Source organism: Uloborus diversus, chromosome 6 (genome assembly GCF_026930045.1).
Source record: "Uloborus diversus isolate 005 chromosome 6, Udiv.v.3.1, whole genome shotgun sequence".
Taxonomy (NCBI): Eukaryota; Metazoa; Arthropoda; class Arachnida; order Araneae; family Uloboridae; genus Uloborus; species Uloborus diversus.
In genome coordinates, this window is record NC_072736.1 from 103958569 (window position 1) to 103985227 (window position 26659).

The 26659-nt window shown below is 34.3% G+C and overlaps 1 protein-coding gene and 1 non-coding gene across 2 annotated transcripts in view; both read left to right on the plus strand.

Annotated features, from left to right (window-relative positions):
- Positions 1-13764: 13764 nt before the first annotated feature.
- Positions 13765-13836, plus strand: Trnah-gug (transfer RNA histidin (anticodon GUG)). Its single transcript has one exon. It is a non-coding gene; the product is annotated as a tRNA-His (tRNA).
- Positions 13837-21068: 7232 nt separating this feature from the next.
- The window catches only part of LOC129224432 (SH2 domain-containing protein 3C-like), a 102220-nt gene continuing 96629 nt past the window's right edge, over positions 21069-26659 (plus strand). The window contains exons 1-3 of the mRNA XM_054858886.1: positions 21069-21187; positions 22577-22688; positions 25840-25921. Coding sequence (XP_054714861.1) covers positions 21086-21187; positions 22577-22688; positions 25840-25921 — 296 coding nt within the window. The 5' untranslated portion in view covers positions 21069-21085. The remainder of the gene's footprint in view (positions 21188-22576; positions 22689-25839; positions 25922-26659) is intronic.

Below are 26659 nucleotides of genomic sequence, written 5' to 3' on the forward strand. Positions count from 1 at the left end.
GCTAATGTGCAGGATTTCTTCAGGTAGAATCAGGAAAAGTGTAACGATAATTATATTTTGTGTAAATTATGTGCATAACTTTCACTGCCTGCAAGTTAAATTTTTGGGAGAGGACAAATACTCAGCTTGAGACACGAACTTCGAAGGATATGCATAATAAGCTTGCACACATACTAACAACTAATAAGGAGACGCATTAGACATCAGTAATACTAATAATTAAAAAAAAAAATGCAACAGTGCAAACCTTTAAAAAAAGAAAAAAATCCGGAAACGTTTCTGAATAAGGCAGCTGCCGTTCATAAAATTTTCAAAACTGTTTCCGAGTAGTTCGGAATCCTCTTTCTGAAATTTTCAAAATCATTTGAGTTTTTCGAAATCCTCTTTCAGTAAAGGAGTTAAATGTCATTGTAGTATTTCGAGTCGCTAAAACACTTAATTCCATCCAATGCTTCATCGACATTGTTTAAAATAACATTAGCCATGACTGCGCTGTTTTTCATGCATATTAGAAGAAAGAGCAATTGTTAATGTTAGACAAACACTGATGACTATCAAAAAAAATTACATTTCGCCTTGCCAAAAATAAACAAAAAACTTCATTTTTCTCACACTCTTCATTTTTACTCCCGTTCTTAGAAAGTGCATGTACTGCACCTTATACTATATCGTTCCTAAGACTGCATGGAGATCACTCAAGAACTCCACAAAACTTGCTTTTTTCCCTTTTTTTTCAAAACTTTAAAATTAGTCACTTTAAATACTTCACTCAAACCTTCTTTTTTATGATTATTTTCCGAATAAACGGCTAAGAAAATATCAATAGAGGATTAAAAAATTTCAATTATCTCATCTCTAGAATGTGACTTTTTTTATTGAAATAGTGCTTGATCATTCCTTCGACCAGAAATTTAAAATGATGACATTCAGTCGAATTATGGTGCAATTTTGTGAATTTTCTCAATTGTCACAAAATTGCATGCTAGCACTACTACTATTTGCAAATCAATTTATGTACTCAACTTACCTGTCGACAAAAAGACAAAAACTTTAAATATCACCACAGACTTAGTGGTGAACTTGATATGTGAATGCAACTTTCATCCATAAAGCCTTGATATTAAGGATGTATCTGCCACACTAAAAGCAGGTACCAATCATGTCATAAAAATGAAAAAACTCTAAAATTTTATTTGAAATTACAGTTGGCTCTCTGCTTAACGACTTTCAAGTGACCACAAAAAATTATCCTTAAGTAGAAAGCGTCCTTAAATAGAATGCTTTTAACGCTACAGTGGAACATCTGGGACCGTGAAAAGCCGTCGTTAAATAGAGCGTCGTTAAACAGAGAGCCAACTGTAGCTGTAGATAGATCTTTAGAGAAATATGTGTTAATTTTAAAATTACTTTTTTTAAGTCAAAAAGTAATTTTTTAAACAAAAAAAAGCATTTTAATTAAAACTAAACCATTTCTAGAATGTTACATGCACGCTATATTGTTGAGGGAAAAACAGTGGGCGACACTCCGCCATCTTGGGGCTAAACGATGTTTTCTTCCAGAGACATACCGAGTACTCTATAACTACCCGGTACACTGTTATAACTAGAGGTTCCAGACGAGTGAATATATTCCCCCTAAGGTGAAAGCATGGTGACCAAGGGTGCCATATTGGCCAGGAAGTAAAGCAGAGGTGCGAAAGTAGCAGACAGTCGTAGACGGGGGTGCCAAAACAGCAAGCAATCGCTAAATGATTTGCTCGCGCATGCGCTTCCGGCATACATTCACCATTCAACCACTTCAATATGGCGGACGAATGATAGGTTGCACTACGCGTGGCTTCTACGTCTTTCACATTGAATGAAGTACACTATTGGATTAAATCTCAACTTTTGTAGGATAATTCTTTAAAATAACAAGTAAGTACAGCTTTTGACCACTTTGTAGCTTTTAGGGCTTTCAAACATAGTTAAAAGTACGTTTACTGCTTTTCAGTTACCGTTAGTCCGTTACGATACCGTAATACCGTTAGTTGTTTATTTTCAGGTTACCGTTACCTATCGTGAAAATTCCATCATTCACACAAAACGCTACTAAATGTATCTATCATTATTTTCTTGAATACTCGATAAGCAACATTTAATCACCGAAATAGTAACCGCAATGATATTTTCAATAACCAACAAGTGAGAACCTAAATAAAAATGATTCTTGTGCTTCGTGTAGCGAGTGCAAAAAATAAAAAAGAAATCTCTCTCCGTCTATCTTTTTCTTTTGCTTTTTCGTTCAAGTGTTTGAATCATTTCCTGTTAGCGGTTATTCGATAGTGTTAGGAGTTTCTTTAAATTTTTAACTGTCGAAAAATTTTATGCGCATTTTATTTTATTGTTATTTTGATTGAAATGTTGAACCTTTGAGAAACGATTTTGTTTTATCGTAACTTTAATATCCCAGAATATTTTTGGCTGTTCATGTAAATAATTCATAAGTACACCTACACTTTACTTTCGGTGCGGTTATTTCTCACAAATGATCATTAACTTAACTATGATTATTCAAATAATTACTCGTCTTTAACTTTAAATATATTTGTGACAACTCTTTGATACCAAATAAAGTCTGTAGATATTTATTGTTTTATTAATCTTTAATATTACTTTGTAAAAAAAAAAAAAAAAAACTCATCAGTACGCAGAATTTTTTCACAAGTTTTTTACCGCCCCGAGAGTTATTATAATTATTATTATTTATTTTATTTATTTTTAAGAAAAGGATAAAAATTTCACAGGTCCGCAATGTTTTTCATTTGTTTTTACCGACCCGTGGGTCAAAAGAGGTTGAGAAACACTGATGTAGAGAACGATCAGATGAATTAAAGCAATGAGCACTTCTTAACTATGTTGAAAACTCTGAAATATGGTCAAATGCTGTAATTACAAGTTTTAATAATTTCCAGTACTGAATTCATGCAATGTGAAAAGTGTGCAAAACGTAGACTATCATGAATCAAAACAAAACTATTAAAAAAAGAAAAATACACAACTGTATTCAAAAACGCACACAATACGGGGGAGGGGGGGGGAGGATCTACAGTAAGGGTGCCATTTCTCTCTCCGAAGGTTCATTCTTTTCACCCCGGCTGCCTACTTTTTGAAAGGTGCCTGTTTTCCACCCTAGTTAGAGGTGAAATTTCGGCTCCGTATTGGGTGCCGCTGGTGAACAAGCGTTTCACCCCTGAAAGGTGCCGAATGCAACCTGTAGTTTTAACAGTGTACTCGGCCAATTTGCCGAGTACTCTGTACTGGGCCAAATTTTGATCAGATACTCGGCCAATACCGAGTAGTTGTGAGAAATGGAATATTGTTAAAGCAGATTTTAGAATTATTAAAGGAGTGCATCCATATAATATACTGCAATCATTTACAATTCAAATTTACAAGTCAAATTTAAATTTTGAGAATAATGAAGTTTGTTATGCTTCAATAGAGTAAATCTTTTTAATGTCCGCAAAGTTAATAAAACTTACTTATTGAAAATGGAGCAGTGTAAAAAATATGAAATTTTTGTATTATTATGTCTGGCGGACTAGAACCAGGGGCGTGCACGGGGGGGGAGGGGGAGAGAAGGGACACATGTTGGCTCGAGCCTGAAGGGGGCCCAATATCTTTTAAACTAGGCTTGAAATGTAGAGGTAAACAATATGGAGGGGGACCCGGAAAAGTCATTTGTGACGGTCCCCAAAATTTCTGTGCACACCCCCTTAGAACTAAAATTGATTGATTTAATTTGTTTTAATTCCAACTTGATTAATCATAAAACAATGACATAAAACAATGACAAAAAAAAAAAAAAAAACTTTTACGTAATGCGTAATTAAATTTCATCTGGAATTTTGTTTTAAAAACTCTTATATGGACAGGGAGGTCTATACTAGTATTCCAATAAGTTCGAAATTCATCACGTGTGTATCGGTGGTTCTTCTTAAAACAGAATCGGTACTCGGTACTCGGCCGAGTAGTGAAAGGCCGAGTACTCGGTACTCGGCCAAAGTGCTACTCGGTACATCTCTATTTTTCTTCCTATGTCTGCTATGGTGAAGTAGCTTGTTTTGCTTCTTGATTGTGGTTTCTTATGAACTCCATGTTAATATATAATCAAGAAACACCACAATCAAGAAGCAAAACACTCTACTTCATTATATAGCAGACATAGGAAGAACGCGGCATTTAGCCCCAAGATGGCGGACGTTTCGCTACTGAAGCTACGATCTAGGATTTTATATGAAGTAACTGTTGCAGCTCGTTGTCAACTAAATGTAGATATTTTTGCTTCTAATGCTCAAAATGCATTCGAATTTGGTGTATTTAGTATAATTTTAGTACTCTTTCTTCGAATTTAATTTGTTGTCACATTACACGTTCCCATCTGATTTTTAAAGTTAGGCTTTCATTTTCATACTAACACGGCCTCTTATCAAACTTTTTCATCAATATTTTAAAAGAAGTCTTTAATCGAGGTCTATTGACACTATAGTGCCTAGAATTGATACCTTACTTGTTTCGTTAGTGTGCATGGCAACTGAGCTGTTACAAGTTCTCCGTTTTTTTCTTCAGGATGACATTGATTAAACGGCTTAGATTTGATTTGCATGAAAATGGAGAACAGATTTTTTTTAATGGATATTATCTCATTTTTCTTATCTTATTTGATTTCCCTTTTGTTACTTACCTTATCTGCGTGTCAACAACAACCCCAGCAGAGATGGAATTAGTTTTCTTGGCTCGGAAAAAACACTTGAAAATCGTTTGTGTAAGGTACAGGGGAGCAAACAAAGGTGAGTCGATAATCTGAAACACAGTGTAATTTAGGTTTGATAAATATAAATAAAGGTGCTCCTTTCAACAAATCGTTCTTCTTATGAAAGGTCACTGAGAGCCATTTACGCGTAATATTCTTTTTTATTGCAGTCGAACTCGTTTATAACGAGTGCAAAGGGACTTGCTCGTTACAAACCGGGTGCTCGTAAAAAAAGAGTTTGCGAAAAATTTACAAAAATTCATACTCATTTTCTTTATTATTATTATTATTATTTCTGTTTTTTTTTTTTTTTTCTTTGAACTGCCTTACAGTCTGATTGCATTTTTTCTTGTGCTCCCGAAAAAAATCGACACTTGCACCTCTGACTTCGAAAAAGTTTTTTTTGCACATCAAAAGACATTGGCGTTGAAGGTGGTTCAGTTTCAAGTTCTCCACATTTTTCATTTTCGTTGCCGCTTTCTTTTTTTTTTTTTTTTTCATCTGCATTTGCTTGAACTTGAGCTGCAATATCCTCTGAAATATACCTCGGAAGTGATAACATGTTGCCATCATCACAAGTTTAATTTTAAAATACATCTTTACTTATACATCTTAAATTAAAAAAAGAAAAGAAAAGTCATCATTTTTTTCTCAGGATGTATGACTAAATACTTTCGGTTGATTTCAGAGTGGCAAAGGAATTTTTTTAAGGAAGGATAAGCTGAGGTAGAAGTCATGTCAATAGAAATTTTATAAATCACAAAAATATTGCTCGATTTTCGCGGGATTTGCTCATTAAAAGAGAATTATGCTCCCATAGACTAAACATTGTACCTACAGTAAAACCTGTGAAGTTGACCACCCTTGTAATTTGACCACCTGTCTAAGTTGACCGCTTTTTTTTAAGGAAAGAGCCCGTATCATATAAACCAATCTCTGTAAGTTGACCACCTGTTTAAGTTGACCACTAAAGTAGTGCACCGCGAGTGGTCAACTTACACAGGTTTCACTGTACCAAATCTTCCTGATTTCCTCGCGAAATCCGGGTTCTCGTTCAATCAGGTCTCGTTACTAGCGAGTTTGACTGTATTATTCACGAGGATTTTTACAGTAAACAGTACTCCAGAGAAGCATCCCCCCTTCTTTTTTTAAATTTTGCGTAGTAATAAAACTATGTATCTCTTTAACTATACTTGCATGCGACTTTCTTAAAAAAACCAAGGTAACGCCAAAATACAAAATTTGACATTTGAAATACACCACCAGCTCAGTCTGTTCCAGCCAAGGACTGCAGTTTCGTGCTTATTAGCACTCATCAGCCCGGCATAGGAGTGACTGAGCTGGAGGTGGAAAATCTCTTAAGGAAGCCTAGAGTGACAAACAAACTGGTAGCTAATACAGAATTAGCATAGACCAGACGAGTGACCGAAACAAAGGTTCGGTTCAACTCGAATATTAAAGGCAAGGCAGGTATATTCAGTAAGTTACTGCCCTATAGCCAGGGCTAAGACAGAAATACATGAAATACACCGCTAGCTCAGTCTATTCCAGCCGAGAACTGCAGTTTCGTGCTTATTAGCACTCATCAGCCCGACCATCAAAGCACGAAGCTGCAGTCCTCGGCTGGAATAGATTGAGCTAGCGGTGTATTTCATGTATTTCTGTCTTAGCCCTGGCTATAGGGCAGTAACTTACTGAATATACCTGCCTTGCCTTTAATATTCGAGTTGAACCGAACCATTGTTTCGGTCACTCGTCTGGTCAATGCTAATTCTGTATTAGCTACCAGTTTGTTTGTCACTCTAGGCTTCCTTAAGAGGCTTCCTTCACCCCCAGCTCAGTCACTCCTATGCCGGGCTGATGAGTGCTAACAAGCACGAAACTGCAATCTTAGGCTGGAATAGATTGAGCTAGCGGTGTATTTCATGTATTTTTGCCTTAGCCGTGGCTATCGGGCGGTAACTTACTGAATACAAAGTTTGATGCAGGAAATTTGCAAAGAGCTCACTAACTGCATTGTTAAAGCTTCGGTGTACATTTTTTTTCTCTGGTACTTAATAGGATAGTAAGGATCCCATAGGTAGGGAGTCAAAATAGCCACCTTTAGGGATCCTGCTGATGCTATAAGCGTTTTGTCCCTAAAGATGCCAGATGCAACTCGTAGTTTTAACAGTGTAACGTTACCGAAATTTACCTTGAGGGGGGGGGGTAGGTCATAACAGTCCCTATGCATATAAAATACCACACAGTGAAACCTGTTAATTGACCATTTGCGATGCAGTACTTTAGAAACTTTAGTAACTTTTAAGTACTTTAGTACTTAAAACGGGTGATAGCAAAAAAAAAAAGAAAAATAAGTTTCTTTTTTTTTCTGTGCCTGAAAATAGCGGTCAACTCAGACGGATGTTTCCCCATGCGCTACTTAAAAAAAAAAAAAAAATCATTAAGTAGTTTTGAGTGTGTGTGTGTGTGTGCAAACGAATGGTCTTGAAACATCTTTGAAATTTCGTAAATTAAGAAAAGTGAAAAAGGATGAAAAATTAGCTCTGTAAGTACCTGGCGCAAAATTTAAAAATGTAACTGTGAAGTTGACATTCCCCTCCCCCTTTCTTCACACTTTAACACATTATGTAAAAAACTACGCCGGCATTCGTTTTTTTTATAATTATTGTTATTCTTTTTAAAATTAAAAATGTTTAAAGTTTTTTGAACTATCTTGTGTTACCTTGGTCGAAGAAGAAGCTTATCAGCTAAACATTAATCTTTCTAACAGTTATTTACTTGTAAATCGTCTTTGAATTTATTTAAATCGACATAAATGAAACACATTATTTAATCAGAGAGAGGGACTGAATTTTTTTTAATTTTTATTATCAATATTTTTTTATTAGGAAACATTCCAGCATATTTTTGTGTTAAAATTTGAAAACAATAGAAGCTTTTCAAGCTTTTAAAGAGAAACTCTAAAATAAATAATTAAGTCTTAACCCGTTTTTACTAAACTATTGTAGTATTTTCATGTAACGTAAATGGACGTACAAGAATTCTAGATAAGAAAGAAATGACTCCTTCGAAAAGAAAAGAAATTAACTGTTTAATAAACAAGCTACCGACCGAAGAGATTTTATCACTATTTAGTTCACATGCATATTTACCCAGCATATTTTCTTGTTTACCACGAATATTTCATCACGACTCTAGTAAATTTAATATCGCAACAGCTGACTAGCAGGTGGTTTTCGTAATGGAATGTAAACGTTTTCGTGCCTGTGAAACATCTGATTTGATTTACAATTGCACAATCAATTCATGTAATGTTTTCACTAGTGCTGCCATCTATGTGCCGTTAGCCGAAAGAAATATAATGACTTACTGTTATATTTCTTTTCCCCCTTTTTTTTCTTTCATTTGTTTACTCATTTCTTTATTTTTAATATAGTCGCAATCACTATCTCATTTTGGATTCTAAAAAATATTCTTAGGTTTACGCTCTTTTAAGAACATATTTTTGTTTTACCGTCCACAACCGAAAGTCTTGAAAATGAATAGTGCACATTTTTCCGAATGTTTAATGCTTTGCAGAATGCATTTGATGCGGGATATTTTAAAATTAGAAAACATTGGACATAAAAAAATGTGAACATAAAAACTGTGTTTAAGACAGTTTTAGCACATATGCATTATACTAGTGTGGTTATGCAAGTTCTACATTGAATTTTTTTTATTTTTTTATTTTTAGTGAAAGTAATGCAGTTAGTCGCAGCTAGTGATTGCAATACTGGAAAACCGTTATAACGAATGCTGGTATTTCGAGCTATTTTGAAACTTCGTAATTCTGGTATTTGCTGAGTATTAGCTGAAAATAATAGATAGTTTTAATTAAACAATTTTCAATTTAACTTATTAGCTATCTACTTTTGCCTAAAATGTACATATCTTTTTCCATGATAAAATACCAAAATTAATCTATTGATGATAAAGGTTGGCGTCAAAGGTTTAAACTAGTAGAACATCATTCAATAAAAGTATCGGAAAGAATGCTAAACGATATTTTCATTACTGGATGGTGAGATTAATCGCACTTTCGCGCTCTTATGTGCACCATGTTGTTATATTTTCCATTTCCGTGATCACTCACTTTCCCTTTTGTGAAAGTTGATTTCAAGTGTAATTAAGAATGTATTTATCCTATAAATAATTTACTTCAAGTCTTCAACCATTCACTGCAGTGATACTTTATGTTTTTCAATATTTGTCTCAACCGTACTGAATTTTGGCAAAAATCTTTCTTGTTTGTATAACAAAAGATAGTTTGATGTCCCTGGTATTGGTGTACGGCTCTGTCTCGCTACTTAGCTATATACTGGCTAGATAACAAATAGAAATTACATAGTGCCTTGAAAAACTGCATAAGAGGTAAGGCATAATCAACTGGAATATATTTTCAAACATTTACGTAATTATAATTCCAAATAGTTTTGAAAAGAAAACAAAAAAAAAATTTAATGAAACTAACTAGATAAAATTCAGCGAAGTTCATCGTAAATTTCAAACCGGCCTAATAAGAAGCAAACACAAACCTGTCCTGAGCAAGGGGAATCATTGAAGATGATGTTAATATTGGAAAAGTATCGTCTCTTGAAGAGAAATTACGACTGACTATAAATTCTAATAGTAATAATAATAATACACACAATACAAAAGAAACAGACGTTCACATACACAAGGGTGAATACAAAAATAATAAGCAAGACGCCAAATTATTTGAAGATGAAAGACTTCGAGGTAATTAGAGGAGGTGTATCGCACATTGTTAACATTACCATCGACCTACGTGAATTCCGAGTTTTTTCAATTGCTAGAAATTAGTGCAATAAATTGAGTTCCAGGCTTTGAGGCAATCCCAAAAGATGCATTACGATTTTTACTATTACAGTAAAACCTGTAAAGTTGACCACCTTTGTAAGTTGACCACCTGTCTATGTTGACCGCTTTTGTCAGGAGCGGAATTAGTCCTATGTTATATAATGAAGGAAAACCTCTGTAACTTGACCACCTCTCTATCTTAACCATCTGTCTATCTTGACCACTAATGAACACCAAGTTTGGTTTGGAGTATTGTAAAAAACCCTTTGTAAGTTGACCACTTGGTTTATCTTTTTAAATTTTATTTAGCAAATTATTATTTTTATTATTATTTTTTTTATAGCTTTCCAAGAATATTTTTGATACCAGACCAGCATTTTACCAACTAAATGAAACAGCAGCATAACTAAACCTCCTTTTGAGTTTAACCACATGGGAAAACTACTAAGAACCCTTTTATTCTCCAAACTTGTTTTTCTTTTGTTGTTCAGCGAAAAATTTGTAATTTTTGATTAACTATAAAAGTTTAGGAACTATTAATGTAAAATGAGTAACTTTTCATAAACAATAAGACTTTTTTTTTTTTTTTTTGATCAATTTACTGAAATTTTAAATTTGCGTCACACATTATACATCATTCTGGGAAAATAATCTCTAAAAATATTTGAATAACATCTTAGATTATTGCTTCAAAGTAATGCTAAACAATGAAAGTGAGTTGAACATAGGTGTCAATTAGTCAAAAAATGAATACATGGTGCAAGAATTACAACAAAAAAAAATCATTACCCCATTTTATAAGTTGACCACCTGTCTAAGTTGACCACCAAAGTACTGCACCGCAAGTGGTCAACTTACACAGGTTTCACTATATTTATTTTTTATTACTCTTGTTTCTCCACTTTATAATTGTTCGTAATTTGTTTTCATAAATAATACAACTTTTGTACAAATTATGAAATATGTCAACGAAACGAAACGTTTTAGATAATCTTTTGAGAAATTTCTAATCCCGGTATTAATACCGGGATTCCGGTATCTCGTTTTTAAAATACCGAATACCGGTATTGCATTTTTGGTCCGGTATTGCAATCCCTTGTTACTGCAGCCAAACCCTAAGTGTTTAAATTTTTGATGCTTAAACAAAAACATCTTTCTAATCTATTGTTAATTTATTGTTGTACTAATGGTACACGCACGGCTTTGCCCGTAGTAGAAAATTAAAAGGTCATTTGCGTCGCCTGTATATTTCAAATAATGGTTGATGAGTTCTCGCTAATTTGCTATGTTCATTTGCTCGCCCATGTTACGGTTCCACGTTATGATAATTTCATAATTTACTCTTCCACGTTATGATAATTTGCTGGGTAAAATGTTTTTAAAGGAGGAATAGAAAAAGAACAAAATCGAATTTTTGAAAAATCGCTTCGAGGTGCACACCCCCCCCCCCCCATGCTACAAACTTAATTTTGTGTCAAATTTCATGAAAATCGGCGTAACGGTTTAGGCGCTGTGCGCGTCACAGAGATCCAGACGGAGGGAGATCCCGATATCCAGACAGAGAGACTTTGAACTTTATTATTAGTAAAGATACATACTTTGCTTTTCAACTAATTATTTTTTATAGTGTTAGTTTAAAAAAAAAAACAAAAAAAAAACAGAACAAATGGTGTGCCGTATCACAGAAATCATTTCCCGTCACGTGACAGCTCAATATTTTATTTCAAAAGCGAAATTTAAAAAATGGAAATAAATTTTAAAAAAAATAACTAAGAAATCACATGTACATGTCTCATTTCTTTGGAGAAAAAAATTGCTTATTGCAACACGTTTCGAATATTGCTCTTAAAATGAAATATAGAAGTGACACGTTGGCCGAAATGTATGCTTTTCTGTGGAATGGCCCAACAAACAAACAAATAGTGGGCCGTTCCACAAAAAATCAGTCGTTTTTTTCCCTCACGTGACAGCTCTATATTTTATTTCAAAGCTAATGTTTTAAAAATGAAATTAATAAATATTTTTAACTTAGAAATCGCACATACATGTGTGATTTCTTTGAGAAAAAACGGGGGGTAAGAGGGGGTCAACCCCCCCCCCCCTTTTATGGTTCTTCTTTTTTCAATTCAGGAACCAAAACTAGAAATTGTAAAAAAAGCAGAAATGTCAAAAGTTTCGGAACATAATTATTTGTTTTACATTGTATATATGTTTATAAAACATTGTTTAGCACAAGCAGTAATTTTTAGTTCATGTATTCGTTGTTTAGATAATCCCAATATCTAAACTTGTTTAATTTGAACAATCAATTGTTCAAATTAAACAAGCCATACTTATTCAGTAAGTTACCGCCCATAGCCAGGGCTAAGGCAGAAATACATGAATACACCACCAGCTCAGTCAATTCCAGCCGAGGACTGCAGTTTCGTGCTTATTAGCACTTCTTCAGGCTGATGAGTGCTAATAAGCACGAAACTGCAGTCCTCGGCTGGAATTGACTGAGCTGGCGGTGTATTTCATGTATTTCAAGCCCTAATTGTTCAATGCAATGATTACCAAGTGTTTGTGACATCTCAAAATACTTTGGGGTTTGGGGTAAATAATGTAAATCTAATTCATGCCTAAGTGTTTTTTCGGGGAAAGTTATTGTGTTCAAAATTTATCAAAATCTCAATAAAAACGTGAGTTAAGTTGTTAGACATCAGTTACCACTCTGGGCTCTCAAAACCAGCTCTAGCGAAATTTTGTATATTTTTCAACCCTTTTTTTTACTTCTTTAATTTTTTTGACTGCCGCTGAAAGTCCTATGGTTCTTAGTTGTCGTTTTTTTTCCTTCTTTTTTTTGCCTCCCCCCCCCCTGTCACGTGCCGGACGAAACGTTTGCTTTTCCATGGAGGGGGGGGGATTTATAGGTACAGGCCTGATTAAATGTTATGTATTTTTTCACCTGAAAGGAAAGTAAAACTATTCAATGTCTCTTGAATTCTTAATGCTGCAGATCATGATTACGCTACTCCTCCATAAGAGTGCTGGACAGGCCCATCACTTCAAAATTTTCCAGTGGAGGGGAGTGCGTACAAAGGCACTTCATTGGGGAAAAAAAAGCATCCAGATACGTGCAAAATGCACAGTTACATTATGTTTTTAAAAATCAGAAAGAGGGGGTCAATTGATACCAACCTCCCCTCTGATTGACGAGTCTGATTCTGGGTCTCTTGAACTAAAATGTTTGGGAAAGGGGGAATTTTCGATTTGTCGTACGAAATTCTGAATTTTACTGAATGATAAAAAATGAGAATGAACAGATGTCATAAATACATAATATTTAATGAGAATTAGGCATCCTTGATTATTTTTTCTTAATTTTTTAAAATGAAAACAAGGATTAGCCATGTTGCGATTTTGTCTCCAAATTTGCCAAATAAGGAAATTTTTGTGGAGGTCACAGTGACCTCCCACCGGGGTGCCCCTGTAGGGACTCCTCCCATTCCGCAAGAGCAAAGGGAGCACTCGGAGCACCCCTTCAAATATCTGGAAGACCCCCCCCCCCCACAAGAGCAAAGGGAGCAAGCATCCCTTCAAATGTCTGGAAAAACTCCCTCCCCCCCCCATTCCCAAGTTCGAGAGCCTCCGCAAAGGAAAAAATGCTGTTGAAAACACTTTCCCTTAACGTTTCAATGGCGCAATCTGCGCCATGCCTCCCCCCCCCCCCCCCATCCCAGTTCGGAACCCCTACTTCCGGAAGAAATAATAAACTCTTAAAAGTCAACTTTTTCACGAATTTCAAAGGGAGGAAATTTTAGTTCAAATTAATATTGATTTCTTTTTCAAAACGATAATGTTTTGCTCTTCGAAACAAAAAAAAAATGATTCATGAAAATTCAGTTCCACTACTGGAAATGCATAATTTTTGGGAAAAAAAAAGCATTCCGTGTTTTTGTAAAAATTGTTTGGGGTTCACTTTCTTTCCTTCCTTTTTTTGCAGAGAAGTTTCTAGAGCTCTTTCTGGGAAACAATTAAAAACTAGGATAAATGAAAGACAGCGATATCGTTTGGAAAGTGAGTCTTAACATTTGTAAGCTTTAAAGTTCTCCTTTCCCGTTGCCGTGATCGTATAGTGGTTAGTACATTGCGTTGTGGCCGCAATAACCCAGGTTCGAATCCTGGTCACGGCACGCGACTTTTTTTATTGTTTCACAATAATATTATCCTTTATTGGGCAAAATTTTGTTCATTTAAACTAATTTCATCGTAATATTTTTCGGTAGTTTTTTTTTTTTTTTTTTCACATTTCCCCACCAAAGTTTTGAAAGTAAAAATCAGTCTTTGTTCTAGATTTTATGTTTTAATTGAACCTGGGTTGCAGACATTAGAGATGAGTTCGGGTTCATTTTTGAGAGCCCGGGCCCGCCCGAGCCCGAAAATTTGTAAACGAGCCCGCCCAAGCCCGGGCGATATTGTCTCGGACCGAGCCCGCCCGTGCCCGAAGGAAACTTTCTTGTATCAAAAACTGAACCTTCTACAATCTGACATGATCAAATGTTCTTCATAAACAGAAGTTTCTAAATTTTCTCAAGATGCTCCACTTCAAATGCGTTACTGTATGACATACTACAATAGTAATCGCAAAAAAACACTATAAATAAGCGTTAATTTTTTTTTTTTTTTGGTTTAATTTTCATATTGATAGAACTGATTTAAATGTTCCTTTCATTTTCTCACAGTAGGTACTGTCTGATCACGGATTGTATGGAAAGATAAACATCCGTTTTGCAGCCGGAAATGGACGAATCTGTTATTTTTTTTAGCGATGCCAGCTTTTGCAGAAGCAGAGTCATTCAAATGAGCGGAATACCGGCATCAGATTTTTACTTTCCCCCTCACTCAGATAGATTCGTCTTATCTGGACGTTTGAAAATTCCATACAATCCGTGATTTGACAGTAAATGTTTATTTGCTTTGAATTTGTTTGGAGATGGACGATTGAATATCCTTGCTTGAGTCCGAGCCCGAAACCTATTTTCGGTTCTAGTGCCCGAGCCCACTTCGGGCCCGGGCTGAGCCCGTCTCATCTCTGGCAGACATACAGTAGAACCTCCGAATAAGGGACCTTTTTTCTGGTCCCATTCCCTTTGAATAGGGACTTCCATATATTTGCCTCTAATTAAAGAACACTCTGCTTAAGGGACAGTTACAAAAAAAAAAAAAAAAAATGCAAGAAATAATGTATATGCACATAAGAAATAGTGAATTTACTGGAATTCTAGTTTCACTTTTTCTCTAAACATTAATTGAGGAATTTTTGACACAAACATATGTGAAGGAAATAAGTAATGTTTTGTAAAAAAAAGCTTGCTGAAATTAACATGCATAATTTGTCCTCTCAACACTTTATTCAAGTAGGCTCAGGGCCGACGAAGAGTGCACAGCAACTAATTAGCTTTATATATAAAACTTATATTGTATAAACTTATATTATAATTTGAACATTAATTGTAATTCATATAGTATTACATTGTAAATCACATAACATAAAGCAAATACATGTAATGAATTACTTCAAAATTATTTCTGTATGCTACAAAACTTTGCCATTACAAAATTTTTGATTAAATTTTAATGAATAAAATAATATAAACTTAGAAATTTGAATAATTATGAATTTTATTTGACATAATGAGACTTTTCAGTATTTAATCTTAAATGTTAATAGTTAATGCTGATTGTGATATTATACTACTTAGTACACAGCATGCATCAATTTATCCACCACCGAATAAGGGACACCTCTATTTAAGGGACAAAATGTCTGATCCTCTTAGTGTCCCTCAAGGACGGATACAAGGGAGGAGCGATGGGGGCGATCGCCCCCTCCTTGAGCCGAGAGACAGGAAATTTCTTCATGTATATTTTCAATACTGAAGTTTCAAAATCGTACATTTACATAATATTCGATGGTGTTAGAAGAAAGGGAGCTTTTTCCAGGAATTCTTCCGGAATTGAAGTCTTTAAAACGCAATCGTAGCACATCTGTTATTACTCTGGGGATAGGGGCACGAACTTTCTACAGGAATATTTTTGAAATTGAAGTTCCGAAATCTCAATTTTAGACGATAGATGATATTAGGGATAGGTAAACGAGGGGTTCAATGCACTCCGTCGAAAATTTTTAGAAATTGAAGTTCTAAAGAGTAAAGAGTGAAAACAATCGTCCCCTCCTTGAACATTTTCTGGATCCGCCCTTGCTGTCCCTTAATGAGAGGTTCTACTGTATATGAAAAGTAAATTCATATGTTTAGCTTATTTGGCGAACAACTCTAGCTAGTAATGTCATAAATTCTTATTTGAAGGGGAAAAGAACCAAGGATGTCATAAATAGGACCCAATTATGAAAGGACAGATATTTCATCGGAGCCCCCTCAGCATTATTTTGACGAGAGGAAAAAATGAGAGTAGCGCAAAACTATATTATGAAAATGTTATGCAACTCTGGACAGATATGAACTAATATATACTGAAGTAGTAAAATAACACATTATTTTCCAAATTACAGGAAAATATCATAGACTAATAATAAGAGTAGACCGAGCTTTCCCAAACTTGTTGATGAAAAAATTGGTTCATGGATACATCATGTGACTGGTGGAAGGCTTGGCGAAAACTTTGGCAGCATGGTTGCTAGATGACAACATTATCTATAGTTTGGCACTCGACATGTATTTTAAGACGTAATGTGTTTGCATTATAATTTTTTTTCCAGGTGCAGAGATTGAATTATTTTTCTTTTAGTTATGCATTATTTGACATTAATAATTAGTTTTTGATCACAGTTTTCAGTAACTTTTATTTCATTCGGAACTCCTAGTCAGCGTTGGCGTGAACGTAATGGCGTAAACGTTTTGCTTTAACGCAAGAATGTACTAATCGGTATCTTAAATTGAAATTGTAGGTAAAAATCTTATACCGTTTGTCGACTCTTTTTGGGCGCTTGAATCTTTAATTGCTTAGAGAGTTATTGAAATTGACTAAAGAAAATGCACAGTACTATCTAAACGAAAAACTCAGTATATTAACAAAATATTTACAACTTAGAATAACAAATTTACAAATCGGACTCCATAAAAGATCATTCTTCCGTGTTCCATCAATTCTATTTATTTTATTTCTCGCTGGTGTTGATCGTCTGCTATGATCAACGCCCGCTGTTGCTAGGATATCCACCAGACACATGGTTTGGTTTATGAGCAGCAAAAGGGTTGCCATAGCTCGATCTACTCTTATTATTATAAAAAAAAAAGTCTAAAAATAGTCTAAAGAAAATATATTTCTCCTTTCTCTAAAATACCAGCTGCCAATTACTTCGGCTTTTTAATTGTTGCCAAAAACAACGAAAAATAACAGTGATTATAAAACTAATTTTTCAATTCAACAAACTAATTTCAAGGCTTTTACATTGTTCAATAATGCAGGTTTTCGAAGCTTTCCTTGATTCGCAACTCCAGATGTCGAATACGCTACCTATAAACAATACTAAAGAAAAAGGTAAAACATTCCATTCCACGTGTTTTCTTTGGGGTAAATTACAGTTTTCAGGCAGTTTTGTGGTGTAATGTAATTTCAGAAGAAGAGAAAATAAAGCTTCCTACGAATACGATGAAAAATTACTGCTATTCACTAAGCGTCAAAGCAAGTTATAAGTTACGGCATTTGTTTGTTTTACCTTTTTCATCCGCCATTAAATAGTGGCTGCAGCGTCCCCTATAGTTTATTGGAGTTGCGAATTCAAGTCAGTTTAAAAGCGTTTTCAAAAGCTTTTTTTTTTTCCCACACTTGTTCAAAACTGCTTTTAAATTCGATCATACCAGCGTGCAGAGCTAAGTAATGGTAAAGTAATTAGCTATTCTCTCTTTATGTGCCATACATTCATATTGAAACGAAAGTCAATACCATTTTTTTTTCCCGAGCAACCACGAAATTCTTATCGTTTTCACTTGACCGTTGAATAACGACCGTCCGTCCTTGTAAAATATGTTTTAAATTTAAAAAGTTTCACCTAAAATAAATATTAAAGCGAAAGAACTTTAAAATAAAATATTTTAAAAAAATGTCTTTCACTTCTAAATACTTTCTATAAGCTTGGTTCACACTAAAATGTGTGAAATAAAATAAGTATATGATTTCTTGATTATATTTCTCAAAAATTGCAGTTAATCTTATTATGTAAAAATTTAGGTATATTCTAAAGCAATCAATAAAATTTACATTAAAAATTGAGCGAAGAAGAAATGTATGCGGTATAGCAAAAAATATTTGCGCTAAACACTATGTACAGCCTATTTTTTCCTCTCAAATTTTTAACTTTAATTTTATTGGCTGCTTTAGAATTAAGCTAAATCTTTTATATCTTAAGATGAACTGCAATTTTTGGGATGTTGTAGTTTGTAGTCAAGAAATCGCATATACTTATTTCATTTCATACTTGTTAGTGTGAGTCAAGCTTATGGAAAATATCTTTCGGGTGAAAAAACAATTTTTATATTTTTCAAATATGTTGACGAAGAGAAATGATTTTACTCTGATGAAGGTGTAATATTTTTCAGTTTTCTAAACTTTTATCACTAGTCAGGGAAGCAAAGTTATCAAACAAATGTCAACTTTGCGGGCCCCTTTTCCTATGGGGCACTGGGCATTTGCCTCGCATGCCCTCACACTAATTAGGCCCTGGTTATGAAGTTTAATACCGAAAAGGCTGGCTGTTCAATTTAATATGATGGGCTTTAAATAAAATTATGTAATTGAAATTGAAATTTCGTGTCTAAGATGTCCCATGCTATTTAAAACAAAACTCATGAAGGTTGAGTTTTTGTTAATAAAAGTAATGTTTTACAATACTGTTTAATTTCTTGAAAAACGCCTAGTTTAAAACTGAACGCTGATATTTGAATATTGAGCTTAGAATTAATTTTAAATACTATAATGAAAATTTAATTGACAAATGACTGTATAAAAGAGTTTTTATCTAGTCACTGTAAAAATACTTACCAGTGTATTGGATATTTTTGTGTTCGTTATTATTTTTCCAAATAATAGAAATAGTGACTTGAGCAATATTCATTTATTTTTTCGACTCTATTTCGCGATGATGTAAAAATCCGCATAACTTGATTGAATTTTCTTCGCAATAGATGGCAGCACTATAAACTTTTTCTTATATTTTTTTTTCACCTTTTGCTCTCCGACAATTTTTTCTCTTTTATGATAGGAAGGCCGTCAATTAAAAAAACAGATGAGATTGTTTCTCAGGGGTGCTCTCCCCTCCTGAGAACAATGGCGAATCCCTTTGTGAAGACACCCCCAAGAACGAAAGCCTAAAGAGCAAAATACCCTTGAAAATCAAGTGGGCAATGGGCAACCCTGTGCTTCCGAAAAATTAGGGTTTTTACAAACAGGGATGGAAGCCCGATATTGAAACATTGTTCTTCTTGTTTTCGAAACTCTTTTTCTTTTTATAATTTATTGCCCCATTTTTCTAAAATTTATAGTTTGTTTATTTCAGACTATCATTTGGGATTTTTCTATTCACACTATCACGAGAACAACACCCAATGAATCGAGGATTTTGAATGTTGTACACATGACGCAACCATCAATAAATAAATTACTTATGTCTTAAAAATCAAGCAAACTGTAATACAGTTGGACCAATTGAAACGAGCCCTGATTTAAAGAAAACCCGCATTTAACGAGGAAATCAAATATTGTTTGGTATACAGTGTTTAATATGTGTGAGAATAACTCTTTTTTTTAAGAGCACTGAATCATCCTCCACATACTTCGTGTTTTTTGACGTGCACTAAAATTTTTTCAAAATATTCGAAGCAAGTGGTGAGTGGTGCAAATATCTTTTTTTCATGCCTTGAGTAGTAGTATTTATTCCTCGAAAAAACATAATACAAAAACGAGGCATTAACGGGACATCATTTGGCTCCAAAAACTAACTACAGAAATAAGAAACACAAACAAAAAAAAGTATGCGTGAATTTTTGCGATTTTTTTTTTTTTTTTTCGAATCCGTTTTTATACGCACGCTCTGTTATAACGAGGCAATTGTGGTCCATTCGTGATCGCTGTAGTTCGACTGTATTAAAGAAAACTGTCTGTTTTAAAAAAATTGTAAAATTGAATATATACAGGGGCGTGCGCATGGGGGGAGAAGGGACACCTGTTGACCCGGTTCCGAGCCTGAAGGGAGCCCGAGATTTTTAAAATGAGGAGTGTAATATATCTAGGGACGTAAGGGTAAACAAAACGGATGGGGCCCGTGAAAGTCATTTTTGACGGGTTTCTGTGCACGCCCCTGTATGTATGTAATATAAACACCTTTTTAAGTATATAAAACTAGTGGTACCCGCACGGCTTTGCCCGTAATAGAAAAATTAAAAGGTCTTTTGGTTCGCCTGTGTATTTACAAATAATGTATGGTGAATTTTCTCGCCAGTTGGTTTGTACCCATGTTACGGTTCCACGTTATGATAATTTCGTAATTTACTCGTCCATCTTATGATAGTTTTGTTCTTAAAATTGGAATAGAAAAAGAACCACATCGAATTTTCAAAAAATCGCTTCGAGGTGCACACCCCCATGCTACAAACTAACTTTGTGCCAAATTTCATGAAAATCGGCCGAACGGTCTAGGCGCTATGCGCGTCACAGAGATCCAGACATCCTCCGGACAGAGAGACTTTCAGATTTATTATTAGAAAAGAAGATTAAAATAAAAACATTATTTTAGACAATTTCAATTTTTTTTACGCACAAATTCTTCCTTTGGATATAATTTAAAGGATAGTCATTCATTTTTCAAGAAAAGTCAAACCTTTTCCAGAGTTCAAGTTATAGTTTAAAGTACAAACACAATCCAACATTCAACCCGAAAAAATTGTATGGAAAAAATAACTAACTCCTTTTTTGGGTGCAGAGGACAAAATTTAATGATCGTTAAAATTTTATTTTATATTTATATATATCCTGAATTTGTTTTGATGGTTTAAGAATCTTAACTAGAAACTACAAGCAATTCCAAATGAATTAACTCCGCCTTTTTCCTCTCCTCGTTTTTCCAAAATTTTTAGTTGCGTCACTTTCTCCGCCGAGGTGGAATATAAGTTTGATTACAAGAAGCCAACAAAATGAGGAAAATTCTCAAAGTAGAAAGCCTGATGAAACATTTTCCAAAAGTACAGTGTTAACAAGTTCTAAAACTAAAGATACGAGTTTAATATTAGTCGATTGTGTAACAGAAGGCAATTTAGTAATGATAAACCTTATTGCACTTCATTACAGAACTGAAATGTGTTTTAATTTCATAAATATTTTTAAAGTGCTTCTTATTTTTTAGGTTGCTCATTCGAGGCGGAGTTTACCATGTCGTACATCACAGGACCTCATTTGGATACTGGGCAGTGGTTAAAGAGGCTGGATTTAAGAGAATACAATCACATTTTCAAGAGTTATAATGGAGTGGAGGCAAGTTTTATTCTTTTGTAACTTTGCTAAAAAAAATACAACTATCAATCATCTGTGGTTTGTTATTATCATCATTATTTTTGCTGTTATTGTTATTAATAATAATAACATTAATAATTTTATTAAATTTGACCTTTTAGATCGAAATTTTAAAACAGACTTTCATAAAACATGTGTTTTTAGCGAATTTAATTAGATTGTATATGTGCTTTAAATATCTTACGGTGAATAAAAAGTCTTTTTTCGTTATGTATAGAATAGAATAAAATAAAGAATCCTTCCCCCTCCCCCCCCCCCCCCAGAAAAAAAGACCATCGAAAAATGTTTACAAAATTTTAGTAGTAATTACTTTTTGCAAAAAGAAATGAGCAAAATGAATGAGTATTAATGACTTAGTTTTTTTTAAGACTTATTATTATTGTTTTTATCTTTCACTAGTAAAATCTAAGACTTTTTAAATCAAAATTTGAAAGCCACAGTCTTTCATAAAACATATGATTTTAACGAATTTAAATAGATTGCATTTGTGCTTTTGGTATCTTACGGCGAATAAAAACTATCTTTTTATGCCATGTATACTAGAATAGAATAAAATAAAGAAACTATCATGTTTAAAACAAATTAGTAGTTAATATCTTTTTGATGAAAGAAATGGGATATAAGAATGAGTATTTACGCCATATATTTCTTTATTTTTTTGACTTATTATGGTTATTATTATTACTGTGAAATCCCGTTGCAACAATTACCAGTACAGTAGAACCTCATTAATCTGGACTAATAGTGGATCCGGGGTCGTCCGAATTACTGAAAGTACGGATTAAGCAAAATGACCTATAATTTGAGCCAAGGTACATAAAATACTGCACGCAGTAAAAATCGTATTTTGAATTCAAGAGAATGAAATACGAAACTACATAACAGAAAAATATAAATAGCTGTCCGGATTAAGCGAAGTCCAGTTTAACAGGGTCCGGATTAATGAGGGTTTTCTTTGTAAGGAAATATCCGTTTCAGCAAAATTCATTTTCAACTCCGATTAAATTGCCATTAAAATTGCTAGACTTCCATTAAAACGGAATTCCACTTACAATGAATAAAATTTGAGGTCCCTTGAAGTTCGTTATAAACGGGATTTCACTGTATTATCATTGTTACATTACAAGCATAATTATGATAATAAATAATACTGATATTAAAATGTGTAGTAGCTAATTACGAAACAGAAGGGGGACGGGGGGGGATATTATCATATAGGTGATTTTTTTCCCCCCCTCTCTCTCTCCCCAGAATACTTGATCACTTTTCGCGTTTAGCGGTTCAATTTTAGTAAAACTATTGTTGCAAGTGTTACGTGTTTCTTTTTAATGTTTTAATTTTAAAATGTAGGATATTTTGTCGATGTCAGAAAGAGATCTCAAAGGCTTGGGCATAAAAAACGGATCCCACCGAGCTCGCATGATGACATCATTGGTGGTATTAAGAGACAAGTATGAAAGAGGTAAGTTAGTAGGTGCTAGGTACCGTGTTTCCCTGAAAATGAAACCCGGTCTTTTTTTTTTAATGCCGTCTACACTTTACTTCTATACGTTAACTAGTTTTCACGCACGAACAGTTAAGTTGAAAAAACTACCGCAAATGTAGTACAGTAAAACTAGCTTATAACAAGGCTTGATATAACAAAAACTCGGACTTAGCAAGGAAATCAGAAATACTTGGTTGGTACAATGTTAAATCTATAAGAGCAGAACTCGCTTTCAACAAACAAACTCCTTTTAAATCGAGCAATATTTTTGTGTTTCAAAAAATTTCTATCGACTTTCAGGTCAGTCTATCCTTTCTTGGAAAATTTCCTTTAACATTTTGAAGTCAGCCAAAAGTTAGTGATGAGTCAAAAAGCCTTAAAGCAAGTGATGACAACTTTTTAAAAAATAGATAATAATGTGGAAAAGAGATGCAATTGGAAATTATATGTCTGTTGACACCAATTTTGCGCAACTTCGATCTAATGCAGATGAAACAAATCTTGAAAGCTCTAGATGAAGTTTTTGCTGGTCGCGCGAACTCTATGATCCTACTTATTACAAAACGAAGTAGTTCGTTTAAACTTCCAGTTCATTCCTCATATCTTCGTGGTCAAGCTATACTACGATAACGACAAATGTGAAGTTACAGTACCCTCAACGTACTTAAATAACTTTTAAAGTGCAGAAAAAACTTTAAACGTTTTTTGAAGACAGGGGTGCAAATATCGACGTTTTTTGGGTCATAAGAAACAAACATGAGACAATAAGACTGTTCAATGCAAATTAACCAGCTTCTTTGATGTAAAAATAAAGAAACAAGGCAAGTATGTATGTATGATGTTTTTCACAAAACCATTTTTTGCGAGTACTCAATTATATTGAGTAAATATCGCGGTTCCTTCACGCTCGTTATAAGCTAGTTCGACTGCAAAAGAGATTGCTTTTCATTTTTCCCGTGTTTCCTCTTACCCCAACTGACCTAGATGAACTGAGCTCCCATGCAAATTAAGCCCTGGTTAACGTAAATGATCATTCAAAATGTTACATGTGCACAGGGAAGCCCGTTCTGCAGTGAAAAATTCGACATAAAAGATTCTAGGTTTTTTTTTTTAGCTTGATCTGTGATCCTTTTTTCAGTGGGCTGCATAATGCGATGAGATCACCTTTTCATTTCCTTGCTGGGGTTCCTCCCTCGCTGCCACTTTTCGGACGGTACAAAGGAAAAAAAAAAGTTGCCTGTCCTTTGGTTAGATAATCTTTTGGTTTGAAGATTTCCTATCCTGTGACGGATGCGCAGGGTGGAATGAGCAGATGAAAAAGGAGAAGTTTGTAGCACTTTAGATTTTTTATCTTGAAATATTTTGTGAAAAGCAGTAAAAAGTGAACCATAGCGGATCCTTGTCATCTTTCGTTGCTTCGCTGTTAAAAATAGCAAAGTTACTTGAATCACATTTTGATCTGTACTGTTCTCCTTGCTCTGCAAGTATCTATGGCTTACCAGTTGAGCCGATAATGAACAGTTTGAGACCCCGATACTATGTTACTATGAACAGAAAAAAAATCGTGAAATTGTTTTAGAACCACCAAGTTATAAAATTCTCAAATTGGCGTAGGTAATGTAAACCCACGTCAAGCCCCTAGATAGTCGCTTAAGTAGCGAAACGTCCGCCATGTTGGGGCTAAAAGCCGCTTTCTTAGGCTTGCCAGACGTCCCGTTTTGACCGGGACAGTCCCGGTTTTCAGACAAAATCCCGGTGTCCCGGCCGGTTTACTTCACGTCCCGGAAAAATATAAAATTTGATGATAAATGATAAAAAGGTTTAAAAATAGTTAACTGTGAAGGATTATTTGGGATAATTACTATATCATTTGTATCATTGAATTGTAAAATTAATATCGGATTAGCTTGTGATTATTTTTACAAGTTTTAAACCGCAAAAGACTAAGAAAGTCCAATAAATTTAAAGGTATATCGAAATAATGTTCAATATTTTATTCCTCATTTAAAGTTTTTTTTCTAACTGAAATAAATTGTAAATATTTACATCATCTCGGAAGCGAAATGTTCACATTTTATCTGCTTGTCATGTTTTATTACCTCTGTTTTAGGTTCATAATTAGCAACCATTTATTCAAAGCATTGAGAATAAACTGCCCTATAAAACGCTCTAAAATTCAGCCAGGGGGGTGTATACCCCTTTGAATACTAGCGACGCCGGGGACAGGACATTCCAGTGTCCCGGTTAAACATTTCAGAAATCTGGCAAGCCTACGCTTTCTTCCTATACCTGCTATAATGAAGTAGCGTGTTTTGATTCTGGATTGTGAATCAACACAGGCCCGGCTCTTGGGGTAGGCCACCTAGGCGGCCGCCTAGGGCGGCAGATTTTAGGGGCTGTAAATATCGACATTGAAACATATTTTTTAAAAGTATGAATACGTGTCACAGCGTCATAAAATTCAATGCTTTAATGCTAAAAAAAATAATAATTTAGAGTGTGTACCAGTGCTTGGATATACAAAACATAGTTCGGAATTTAACAAGACATTTAATTTAATTTCAGAGGCGGCAAATTGCGTGACTTAAAAAGTCTTTTAAAAATATTAATGTCTGTTTCAGTGCCATAAGTTGCACTACTTTAATGTTAAAAAAGACAATTTAAAGTCTGTACCAGAGTGCTTGGATATGCAAAACCTAGTTTGGAATTTAACTAGAAATTCACTTTAATTTTAAGCACTTTACAATTATTTTTAATTAAAATTTTATTATTTTATATTATCATTATTCAATGGAAGGGGGGCGGCACTTATCAATATTGCCTGGGGCGGCAGAACTACTAGAGCCGGCCCTGAATTACCATAGATTTAATAAGAAACCACGATCAAGAAGCTAAACACGATATTTCACCATCGGTAGACACATCGTTTAGCCCTAAAATGGCGGACGTTTCGCTGCTTTATTCTACCATTCAGGGTTTTAGTCTCACGAAGGGTTGTAGACGAGCTGAATTTTCAAATAAGTTGTATACAATTCGGTTGAAAAGTTTATCACCATAGTTTCTCTGAATTTTACTTGTAATTGATGTATTCTCCAAATATTAATTTATTTTCTATCTTTTCATGTAGCTGACAGCCGGATTCGATCGCTGACTGCTCCGAGTTCCGTAAGACACAGCTTGGTTCACAGCCGGGACAGTCTCCATAGTAGGTTAGTACATTTTAAGTTCCTGAATGCATACTTCTTCCTTTCAAAACGTTTATTATTTTACTAGAAAATCGCCCATCAAGATATGACAAGTGAAAATTGCTTCTACATCTGGCCGAAGCAATTGCCTGTTTGGTGATATTTTGATAGCTGAAATTTTAACTTCAAACTCCAGTGGATGAACCAGAAACTCCAGTAGATAGCGTTCATTGTTGACCCCTTTTTCGTTTCATTCCACTGAAATGACACAGTCTTAGCAGTAAAACAGTGAAGTGACCAGATCCAGTTTAGCCTTGTGACAATAAAGCCTTTCCGTGCATTGTGAACATTACCAAAACATATTATCAAATTATCATGTCGTGGCTCGAGTTTCACTGTTGTGACGTCAGGAGTGTTACTCGATCAATAGCTATTACATATATAGAAGGATTACTCTTTTTAATATCTTCAAATGTTATGTAATAATAAAAAAATTCCTTGATAGATCGAGACATGTTTTTCGTTCAAATAAAATTTTTATTTGTAAAAAATGAAGAAATTTTAGAAAGGTAGCACATTTTTTCGTTTCGTTGCTCTATCAGTGCTTGGCGATAAATTTAAATCGTAAATCCTTTAGGAGCCATTTATTCTCCGAATTAAAGTCAAGTACAGGCGTCCCTCGTATAACACGATACTTGCACAACACTGTTTCGATATTACACGGTACAAAACTAGAATTTAATACTTCATGGTTTTGATATA